Source organism: Heptranchias perlo, chromosome 34 (genome assembly GCF_035084215.1).
Source record: "Heptranchias perlo isolate sHepPer1 chromosome 34, sHepPer1.hap1, whole genome shotgun sequence".
NCBI classification, from domain to species: Eukaryota; Metazoa; Chordata; class Chondrichthyes; order Hexanchiformes; family Hexanchidae; genus Heptranchias; species Heptranchias perlo.
The window spans coordinates 14,743,928-14,756,178 of record NC_090358.1 but is presented as its reverse complement, the minus strand read 5'-3'; the positions used below and the strand labels follow the sequence as shown (position 1 = coordinate 14,756,178).

Below are 12,251 nucleotides of genomic sequence, written 5' to 3'. Positions count from 1 at the left end.
GACCTTTGCAATGCTGACAGACGGTGAATGTAAATTATGTAATTCCTCAAGTGGAGGGAAGGAAAATTAAAAGAGCAAGTCATTCCAGGGCACTCTCATGCACCTACTAGTAGTCAAAATACTAGAGTCTGCGAGCAGGTTAGGGAGTGGTGAGTGTTGCAAGGGTACCTAAAAGAAAGGAAGTAAAAATACATTGAAAAAAAAATACGTGCATAGCATAGTTACAAGTAAAGAACAGTGAAATTTTTCATGAAACCATGCTAATACAGAAATATTGTTCTTGAGGGAATTCCTAAAAAAATAAGAGGGACATGGAATCCAAATCAATAGTTTGCCCTGAAATGAAAAGCCAGGTGCATTGTTGAAACCATCAACAATGTATCTGCTGAGCTGCACCCAAAGGATGCTGATATTATCATTGCACTTCATTTTCTTGTAACATGAGGCTAAATGTTCTGCTCATGTGCTGATCATACATGTACACCCTGAGCTTGGGGTGGGGTTGGGAGCAGACCGCAAGGCTGAAATGTTTAAGCCCTGTGTCAAAGTACTGTCCAGCCCATTCCCTAGCAAGGTCAATTGAGATTATTAACATTGGAGTTTAGTGCTTCTGTGGCATTAGCTAGTACATTCCCGAGGGGGACTACAGCAGAACTTAGGACCTCTGTGAATTGGAGGCACCACAACAAATTGTCCTGGAGGTGCTGTGCACTCAAAGATTGACGTTAATTCTATGAAGCATCAAATACCACTACACAGGTACAACTATTGGACTCCTCCATACTAGTGGAAACACTTTGTAGGGTGCTTTGTATACTCTTAAATGACTGTATGAATTGACGGTGCTCAGAAAAAATCATTCTTTTGTATGTAGACCCTGGACGCACCCTCAGCAGTTGGGTGACCTTGAGCTAGCCCTCCAGCCAACTTCTCTTGTTCCTCTGCTGCTTCCTGTATTTGTTCCTCATCACTCGTACTGTGTGTTTCACCTGATGCTCCCTGCTCCATCTAAATCTGAAATTCCCAGAGTGGATATTCTATGCCGGTGCTTACTGCAGATGGATTGAATGCCGCAGTATGCTGCGAAGTGCTAGGCTCAGTGTGCTCTGGACCTGCACGTTGTGGTTCGTTGTGGTTCCTTGTGGATCCCTAAGGATGCCCTACCACATGACCCCCTTTTGATTCCAAGTCAGCGATTTGCAGGTTGTTTTCTCAAGGTAGGTTAGGGATTCCAGATTGTGCAATGCTTGCCAATTGGTAGCCTCTCCCTTTAGTTAGAATCATAGAATCGTTACAACACAGAAGGTGGCCATTCAGCCCGTTGAGCCCGTGCCGGCTCTCTGTAAGAGGAAACCAGTTAGTCCCATTCCCCCGCTCTTTCCCCACAGCCCTGCAATTTTTTTCCCTTCAAGTATTTATCCCATTCCTTTTTGAAAGCCACGATTGAATCTGCTTCCACCACCCTTTCAGGCAGTGCATTCCAGATCATAACTACTCGCGGTGTAAAAAAAAAAGTTTTTCCTCATGTTGCCTTTGGTTCTTTTGCCAATCACGTTAAATTTGTGTCCTCTGATTCTCGACCCTTCCGCCGATGGGAACAGCTTCTCTTTATTTACTTTATCTAAACCTTTCATGATTTTGGACACTTCTATCAAATCTCCTCTTAACCTTCTCTGCTCTAAGGAGAACAACCCCAGTTTCTCCAGTCTGTTCATGTAACTGAAATCCCTCGTCCCTGGAACCATTCTAGTAAATCTTTTCTGCACCCCTCTAAGGCCTTCACATACTTCCTAAAGTGCAGTGCCCAGAATTGGACACAATACTCCAGTTGTGGCCAAACCAATGTTTTATAAAGGTTCAATATCCTTGCTTTTGTACTCTATACCTCTATTTATAAAGCCCAGGATCCCGTATGCTTTTTTAATCACTTTCTCAACCTGTCCCGCCACCTTCAAAGATTTGTGCACGTATACCCCCAGATCTCTCTGTTCCTGCACCCCCTTTAGAATTGTATCATTTAGTTTATACTGCCAAAATGTATCACTTTGCACTTTTTGCTTTAAATTTCATCTGCCATGTGTCTGCCCATTCCACCAGCCTGTCTATGTCCTCTTGAAGTCTATTACTATCCACCTCACTGTTTACTACACTGTTTTGTCATGGGCTTCTTTGTCCTGCAGGCGTCAACAGAATAGCCCTGACATTGCTCTTTAGATCTGCTGCTGTGACAGATATCCTGCCCCCGTGACCTGCGTATTCTCAGTGCTTGGCCCAGTCCGTGCTGGGAATGCTGAATAATTATTTAAATAAGTGCACCTTGCAAAATCTCATTACCATTGCGCTGAGATTAGTAAATTCAGACACATGGTTTTCTTTGCTGCTGTACCTGACATAATTTACTGGTGAAAATGTAGAATTACAAAATGTTATGCTCAATTCAGAAAAATTATGAACAGTTAGAACTTTGTGGAAAACAATTTTAAGATGTCAGATTATTTATTCATAAAGAAATTTAATTAAAAGTAGTACTGGCAGTTCTGTTTAAAATGGCACGCATCCCAGGATGCTCTAGAACGTTAAAGAATGGAAAAGGCTCTGACCGCAATCTCTCAATTATCCTTGAACGTCGTTCCAGAGGACTGGAGGTTTGCCAGTGTAATGCCCCCATTCAAAAGGGAACGGAATAAATCAGGTAACTTTGACCAATCGGCCTAACACTTGTAGTGGTAGCTTACAGGGGACATAATGTGGGATAACATTAATATTCACTTAAAAAGACATGGATTAATTAAAGACATCCAGCATGGATTTGTAAAAGTTGTGTCTGGCATGTTTAATCAATTTCTTTGAGTATATTGATAAAGGATATTTAGTAGATTTTATATATATATATATATATATATATATGGATCTTCAAAAGGCCTCTGTTATGTTGCTGCATAGGAGGCTTGTTGATAAAATGAAGGCACGTCATATTAAAGGAACTGTGGCAGCATGGATAGGAAGTTGGTTGAAGATCAGAAAACAGAGTAGTGGTTAATAGATGTTTTCAGATTGGAGGGATGGAAACAGAGGTCAGTATTGGGTCCTTTGCTCTCAGTATATAGAAAAGTTATAGCTTGGGTATAAGGGGTGCAATATGAACATTTGTTGATAACACAAAAATAGGAAACATGGATAACTGTGAAGAGGATTGTGATTTCAGGAGGACATTGATAAGTTTAATAAATTGGGCAGGTGGATGTCAGATAAAAGTTAATGTGGAGAATGTGATATATTTTGGGAGGAAGAATAAGGAGAGGAAATGTACACTAAATAGTAAAACTTTAAAAAAGAGTAGAGGAGCAGCAAAACCTGGGGGATGAAATACACAATTTAAAAGTGGGAGGACAAGTTGATAAAGCTGTTTTTATTTTAAAAAATGTTTCCTAGATGTTTTTTAAATAGGGGCATGGAGTAAAAAAGCAGAGAGTTAATTCTAAACCTCTACAAATCATCAGTTAAGCTGCAGTTAGAAAGTTGTGTCCAGTTTTGAGTGCTCTATTTTACAGAGTATCAAGGCTATGGAGAGGGTGCAGAAGAAATTCACTAGGATGATACAAGGAATAGAGGCTTAGTTATGTGGAGGAACTCCGACTCTTTTTAAGTAGAACAGAGAAGGTTAAGGGTAGGTCTGATTGAGGTGTTCAAAGCTATGAAGGGTTTTGAAAAGATAAATAGGGAAATACTGTTTCCATTGGCCAGTGAATCGGTAATTAGAAGGCATAAATTTAAAATAATCACCAAAAGACCAAAGGGAGAAGGGAGAAGCTAGAAGCAAGTTTTTATGCAGTGTTATTAGAATTTGGAACATCTTACCATAAATAGTGGTGGGAGCAGAATCCATAATAGCTTTTAAAAGGGAAATGGATAAATATTTGAAAAAGAAAAAATTTAACCGCTTTAGGGCAAGGGCAAGGAACTGGAATTAAGTGGATGGCTTTTTCAGAGAGCCAGCATTGGTGTGATGGGCTGAATGGCTTCCTTTTATGTTGTAAAATTCTGTCATTCTATAAATGATCTGCAGTGCGGTTGTTTTTGTGTCACATTTAGATCTTTATATTTATAATGGAAATGTGGTCAAGTTGACAGCAGACCAACATAGCAGCTGAAAAGAGCAAATGGGGAGATGCTGAGGTTGTGAGATAGAATGGGAGTAAGAGGAGAAGTGGAGAGTAACAGGCTGGTGCTCAGGTGAGATACATGAAAGTAGATGTGGCCTGTGAAGTGATGGAAGCATGTAAGTGTGTAACTTGTGATAGCGCAAGGTTTGATCAGATCCTGACAGGAAAATAACCTATTGTGAATAAATCACCATGTCTCTGACTACATAAGTGGTGAAATTGGACATTCTTATGGAATTAAAAATTTAATTCAGCTTGTCAAACCTTCATAACAATTCCCAGTGTTCCACTGAAGCACATCTTAATGGCTTTGTTTTCCATAGTAGTATATGTAAAGACATCATTAGCTTTCATATTGGGCTAGAAACTTAACGCATAAAGCCAAAATATTCTGCGCTAAAAGTTCTTTTTTTGAGATTTTAATTTCAATGTTGGCTGGAAAGTGTATGGATGGATCAGCACATTTCTCAAGGAATAGTTATGGCTTGAGTTATTTTCTAGTGTGCGTGATATATGTGCAAAGGGATGATTATAGGTTGCCCATAATTCATGATTTTCTTTGCCTGACACATGATGTGAAAGTGGGCTGCAAGCTGAAGAAAAATACAAACTTTGTAAGATTTCAGGTATGCTGAATTCTGAGATGTTATCAGCAGATAAGAAACTCTTCTAAATTTGATGATGATTTTTTCAGATCCCATGATTTCTGAGATCATATGGTTACTATATCATCAAAGATATTGTATGGTATTGTACTAGAGAACGCCCCGACTGAACTAATTGTCTTGTGAATCTCCATCACCAAGACCGCCTACTTCCACCTCCGTAACATCGCCCGTCTCCGCCCCTGCCTCAGTTCATCTGCCACTGAAACCCTCATCCATGCCGTTGTTACCTCCAGACTGGACTATTCCAACGCTCTCCTGGCTGGCCTCCCATCTTCCACCCTCCATGAACTTGAGCTCATCCAAAACTCTGCTGCTTATATGCTAACTCGCACCAAGTCCCGTTCTCCCATCATTCCTGTACTCGCTGACCTACATTAGCTCCCAGTCCAGGAACGCCTCGATTCTCATCCTTGTTTTCAAATCCCACCATGGTCTCGCCCCTCCCTATCTCTGTAACCTCCTCCAGCCCTACAACCCTCCGAGATCTCTGCACTCCTCCAATTCTTGCCTATTACGCATCCCTGATTTTAATCGCTCCACCATTGGTGGCTGTGCCTTCAGCTGCCTAGGCCCTAATCTCTGGAATTCCCTCCCTAAACCTCTCTGCCTCTCCACCTCTCTCCTCCTTTAAGATGCTCCTTTAAACCTACCTCTTTGACCAAACTTTTGGTCACCTGTCCCAGTACCTCCTTATGTGGCTTGGTATCAAATTTTGTTTGATAACGCTCCTGTGAAGCGCCTTGGGACATTTTACTATGTTAAAGGCGCTATGTAAATGCAAGTTGTTGTTGTCGTGAAGCTATTTGTGATGTCGCAGGAGACCTGTTTATATAATCTTTCAAGTAATGCTAAATATGTGACTCCTTTTGATATTTAGATTCTAGCAAAAGCAAAGGGTCTTGAGTGGCAAAAATTGTTAAAATTGGGAGACTTGCATACTGAGTTGGGAGTCAGTCTGGAGACAATGCTTTCAACTGTGGAGCAAATGCTGCACCCAGAACCTTACAGCAGAGAGGAAGTTTGTCAACGTCTTGGGATCAGCCAAGGGGAGCTATTCAGCAGCATTCTCAGCCAGAACACACACAATGGTGAGTCCCTAGTCAAAACTCTGACTAGTATTGTAATCACTTTATGCCTTCTTGAACTTTGTTTCTAGGCCAACGTATGGTTTTGCTTAATAACATTAAAACAGTACTTTTGAGAAACAATTTGGGAAATTTACATTCTAGGTTTTTTGGGCGGGGAGAGTCATGAGAAAAGATATCACACCAATGCGGTTGCATTCCAATTATTTCACAAGCATGAAGAACATACTACTCATAATTTGTCACAGCAAAAAAACAAGTGTAAAATACTATCATGCCAAGGTTTCAACGCAACTCTTCCAAAAGCATGACTTTTTGTCCCTACACTGATAACTCAGATATTTATCATTTTATTGCCACTTCTATGAATTACCATTGTGGATTAGCATGGAATTATTAATTGCTATAATAGCCTGGATATTCTTCTTGGCAAGTGACAGTGGGTTATCTTCAGTGATAATGTTACCCAAGTGTTGACTAGTGCATTTCGCTGCACCAACAAAATTGGAATATTTAAATGACCGCTAGGCAGTTTTTAGACGAAAGGAGATTGGGTAGTTTGGCTGAGTGGATAAGTTGAGGCCAAATAGTGAGTATCCTGCCCCCAATGCCATTTGAATGCACAACTGAAGGACAGTATATGTCAGAGAGCTTACAGGCCATTAGAAAAAACTCTACAGTGCAGAAATAAAGCCAGTTTATCTCTTGCAACTTGAAAATTGGAGGGCAGGTGATAAGTTCTATCTATTAGTCTCTAGTTCCTGTGTCTTAATCCTTATATAGTAAGCAGTTACTGTCAACAACAATGCCAGCAGAAACATCATTCATTGATCAGATGGTACTCGTATCAAAAACAGCAGTTTCCAGGCCATCATTTTCTGTTTTCTTTTCCCTTCATTTTAACATGAATTACAGTTTCTGACTTTGAAACTAAAGTAATAATATCACTATTGGCCAAATGGTCTGTTCATTGAGGGACAGATGGATGAAGGGATTATCTCTTGTACTGCTAAATGTACATTCTGGGTGATGGTGCCCATAACTATGTTGCTTTTCTCTGAGTAGACAACTAAGGGGGAGGTAAAATGTTGTATATTTGCAAAATCACATTTCTTCTTTGAACTGAGTTTTAGGAGTCCTTAGCAGCTTTCAAAATTTGCATTATTTTTGTCATATAACAGCTGCAAAATGAGTTAACTTCATGTCTAATAAGTTTGAGGAATCAGTCGAATCGTAAACCTGAACTTGTACATGCTGAAGCCACTGGAAACCAAATTTTAAAATTGTTTAGGGGAAGTCTTGATGTAGCCCTCCAGTCTTTAGTATTGGAGATACATATTTAGTATTTAATAATCCAATCCATTCTTTTACAATCCCTAGTGTTAGAGGTTTGAGTTATGAAGAGAGACTTGGACCTTGAAAGGAGGCATCTGAGAGGTGATCTTATGGAAGTATATGATCGTAAATGGTATGGAAAAGCTAAATTCAGAAAGCTACTTAAAATTTCTACAGGTTCAAACTAGTTAAAAGAAAATTGAGGACTGACATCAGGAAGTTCTTCACTCAGTGTGATCAGTACATGGAAAGGACTCCTGGTAATGGGGGCAAAAACCCTGGAATCATTCAAGAACCAGTTGGATGCTGTAATGTGCAATCGTTTAGGTCCTTATGGATAGATGAACGAAGATAGACCAAATGACCTTCCTCATCTGTAATTATCTGTGAACTGCTAACCTTAAATTTCATTCAAGCTGAGGATAGCTCTCCACCCTATTAAAACTGTCAACTATAATGTATTTAAAAGTCCACCAGGCAGTGTTCATTTGCGACTTTCTTACAAATCTGTTGTATGCTTCCATTTAAATAGCAGCTTATCATGTAATTGAAACATCTCAAAGGGCTTCACATGATAAATTACTTTTTGAAATGCAAGACTTGTTACGTAGGCAGATAGCACAACCATACTGTGCCAGCAGGGCCCACTAACAGCAATGAGATAAAGGACTTATAAATGAGAAGTTCATTTCTTTTTTTGGTGGCATCAATTGAGAGAGGAATGTTTTCCAGTATGCATGGAGAACTCCCTGCTTTTCTTCAAATAATATTATGTTACATTTGCTTGCTGATTACATATAAGTAGTTGTTTGCTGTGCAGTAGTGCAGTCATTTTTGTTGTGGTTCATTTCCTGAAGTGATCGTTGTTTAAGGTACAAAATGTTCCTTAATGAATGAGAGACATTTTTTTTTATTCATTCATGGGATGTGGGCGTCGCTGGCGAGGCCGGCATTTATTGCCCATCCCTAATTGCCCTTGAGAAGGTGGTGGTGAGCCGCCTTCTTGAACCGCTGCAGTCCGTGTGGTGACTGTTCTTCCACAGTGCTGTTAGGATTTTGATCCAGCGACGATGAAAGAACGGCGATATATTTCCAAGTCGGAATGGTGTGTGACTTGGAGGGGAACGTGCAGGTGGTGTTGTTCCCATGTGCCTGCTGCCCTTGTCCTTCTAGGTGGTAGAGGTCGTGGTTTTGGGAGGTGCTGTCGAAGAAGCCTTGGCGAGTTGCTGCAGTGCATCCTGTGGATGGTACACACTGCAGCAAACTGTGCGCCGGTGATGAAGGGAGTGAATGTTTAGGGTGGTGGATGGGGTGCCAATCAAGCGGGCTGCTTTATCTTGGATGGTGTTGAGCTTCTTGAGTGTTGTTGGAGCTGCACTCATCCAAGCAAGTGGAGAGTATTCCATCACACTCCTGACTTGTGCCTTGTAGATGGTGGAAAGGCTTTGGGGAGTCAGGAGGTGAGTCACTCGCCGCAGAATACCCAGCCTCTGACCTTGGCCCAAATCTTGCTGGAGCAGGACATCTTGCGGCATACGTCGTTAGTTAGACTTTTTCCAGCACCCTTCAGCTCGAAAATGTTTTGCCCTGTAAGTTGCTGGAAGTGCGAGCTGATAACGGAGGGCAACGCGGCATCTGGGACCTTGGTGAGTGAATCAGGTACAGAAAGAGAAATAAAGAGAGGGAAGGAAAGATTGGATTGAGAGAGAGAGGAAAAAAGAGAGTGTTTAAACTTGGTTATTCTTTTAAGGCAATTGTTTAAATCATCCCTGTGGCAAAGTGGTCTAAATAGACAAAAGTAAATGATTTTAACTGTTTGTAAATTCCTGGGGTCACTTAGAGGTTAATTGTATCTTCTTGTAAATTTCTGGCTCCTGGTCGGAAGAACCCAGTAATAGCTTTCTGGCAAAATGCCTTTCTTCTAAAAAAAAATGAAAGGGATTTGATAGAACAACATTCCTTTAGCACCAGCATCTAGGTTTGAATCTAGCACAGACTGATGGGTGTAAGGATGTTGACTAGGTGCAATATGTAATAATATAGTGGATATTTGAATCACCTATACCTGAAGTAGTCATGGCTATGGGTAAGCTAAAAAATGAATTGATCATAACAACTCCGTTGTGCATAATAAAATGGTGTCACATAGTTACAGTGATGGGTTTACTAAGAGAATATTGCTGTTGTCTTTATAATGATCTCCATGTATTTGCATCAGGCCAAAAAATGTAAACGTATCTTTTTAAATACCTCCAAATGGGAGGATGCCTTTTTCTTTAGAAAAACACAACTGGCTGAATTTTTGTACTGGAGAATTTTTGGATCTAATGTTAATGTCAAGTGCTTTCAGCTCAGTTATAGCATACGGTGAAGGCCAAATAAAACTAGCTCTACTCTACTGAACAATGTGCCTAAAGTGCAACTTTAGAAGAGCATTCATTACTATATTAGTGTCACATTTTTATTTAACACTCCTGTTGCCTCTTTTGGTAACATTGACAGTTTAATGCTGCATTATAAGTACTTTGTGCCATCGGTTCATATCTCAGTAGATCTGAGTTTTGACTGTCCAAAGTCATTTTATTTTCAGTCATCGGAGAGATTTTCACGCCATCAGCCTGTGCTAGATTCAAACCTAGATGCTGGTGCTGAAGGAATGTTCTTCCATCAAATCCCTTTCAATTTTAATAGCACAGTTGTTACTTTCAACCTAGGTCCTAGTGATATCTTTGTGATTTTTAGCAAAAGAGTCTTGTTGCCTTCCCATAGTATATATTACAGACTCTTGACAGCTGCAGCCTATTCTTTCACAACATAGCTTTTGTGCTGTTGCTGCTATGTCTTCACCAGCCTTGTTATACAGTTGCTGCATTTTCTCAAAAGAAATTATGAGTCAATGGTGAGAAAAAGACATTGGGCCCATGAAAGCTTCTTTCTCAGCTTAATCTAAATGAGTTAGATTCTTCTAAATTACAGTGAGAGCATGGACAGAAAAATAGGAATAATAAAAAATAAAGGGTAAGAAAGAAAACATTTTATAAAGACTGATGCTTAAAAAGAACAATGAGGGGAAAAAGTAAGACTAGACAGGACATTGTCAGTTCACCATCTAAGCCAGGCAGACAGTAAAGGCAAATCAGATTTTCCAATGGAAGAAAGACAAACCTAGGAGACAAATAGCCAGTTCAAAGTGGACAGCTCAGGAACAGCACTGATGAGGGCTGCGGCAGCATCAGAACATGGTATCATCAATTGTGGGTTAGAATCCCCAAACCTTCACTTACTGAGTTTCTGATTTCAGCCATGTTACTACATGGAAGTGCTGAGCAAAAGCATGGTCATTCTTTGGAAGGAGGGTGGTAAAATCAGTTGACCTTTCTGCTCTTAACTCCCCAGTATAGTAGCTGTCTGTTCTTGCTTAAATACATGAATGAAATTGCCCTTGAACAGACTCTCAATCATTGTTTATATGTGCTTCAATCCAAAGAAATGTTTTTGTTTTGACCCTATAATGTAGCCAGCACTCAGTATTTGAATCTACAAGTGTCACTGAGTACTAATGCATTGTAATACTGTGAAAAGCAGATTAAAAGGAGACAGGATCCATATCTTTAAAATGCTGTGATAATGGATAATGCAGGCTGTTTAATTTGGACTCTAAGTGCTTAATTAAGGGATGCAAACAGAAAATTAGTAACTTACAAGCAACAATGCTAGAAATTAGAATTTTCTCACCCCCCCCCCAACACAATAGTGGATATGTATAGTCAACTCCCAGCAAAAGTATATGACAGTGAGTTGTTTTTTTAAAAAAAGATCAAAAACTCTTGAGTCAAAACAAGTTATTTAAATTTTGTATAGATCATTGGTGAGGCCATAATTTGGATAATATCTGCTGTTTTGGGCATCCTATTTACAAAATGAGGGTTCAAAGAGCAACAACAATAATAATAAAACTTAAGACCACAAGTTACAAGGAGGGACTTCTGAGGCTGGACTTGTTTTTATGGGAGAAAGGAAGATTATGGGGAGACATGATCTAAGTCGTTAAATTTCCAATTTTCTCCCTCTTATGACATTGGTAACTTTTGCTGGCCTGCAGTTCTACAGGTACCAGCTGCTCCCTATTACCTCACCTAAGTGGCCATTCTTCATGTATCAACATAGATTGTCAGCCAAATGATGCGGCATCACCTGAAATCCATGTCCACCTTCCACCTTCCAGTAGGATTCACTGGATAATGGTCGGGAGTGGCTGATTTTTACCTTCCACCCTCCTGGCCCCAGAATTTTGTTGTCAATTGTAGGGCCTGTCTGAGATCAGCTAACTCACAACCAACTAGGAATAGAACCCAGGACTTTTTTGGGTGTGTACCACAAATCGCACCATGGAGTGCATTTAACCCACTGAGCCTTGGAGGAGCGGGGATTAAATCAGCTTGACTGCAGCAAATTCCCAGGGTTTTGTTTGATTTAAATATTTATGGAAGGCTCCCAGCACGACTAGATCTCTCTTTTGGGTGGTTGGCTGTGAGGTGGGGGGTGGGGGAAGGCAAATATTTATGGCTCCTGCTGCAGCATAGCGTGGCCAGCGCTGCTAGCTGAAGACATTTTTTTAAGAAACTTTTTATTCTATATCTCCCATGTGCAATTAACCACTTTGTAATTAATTGCATTAGGCCAGGCAGCTCTTTCACTTTGTGACCCAACCTCCACCTCTTGGGGACCTGGAATGTAATACTATTTATGACACCCAGCAATAATAAGGCGTTAATGACGGACAATGCATTTGGAGATATTTTCCCACCATTTCCCTATAATTTGCATATACCAGTCCAAATATGGGCAGACGTATTTAACGTCTGCCATCACTTTGGGCGGAAAAATCCCAGAGTAGCAACAGACATCGTGGAGCCAGTGGAACAGTTCCCCACACCTGTCTACTCCGAAACTATGGTAATTTCAGAAGAAAATTTGGGCCATTATGTCGTCATTTTTAT

The 12,251-nt window shown here is 40.3% G+C and overlaps 1 protein-coding gene across 3 annotated transcripts in view; it reads left to right on the top strand.

Annotated features, from left to right (window-relative positions):
* The window catches only part of galk2 (galactokinase 2), a 105,649-nt gene that overhangs the window by 70,463 nt on the left and 22,935 nt on the right, over nt 1–12,251 (top strand). For all 3 annotated transcript variants that reach the window (XM_067971477.1, XM_067971476.1, XM_067971478.1), the window contains one exon: nt 5,709–5,919. In XM_067971477.1, coding sequence (XP_067827578.1) covers nt 5,709–5,919 — 211 coding nt within the window. The remainder of the gene's footprint in view (nt 1–5,708; nt 5,920–12,251) is intronic.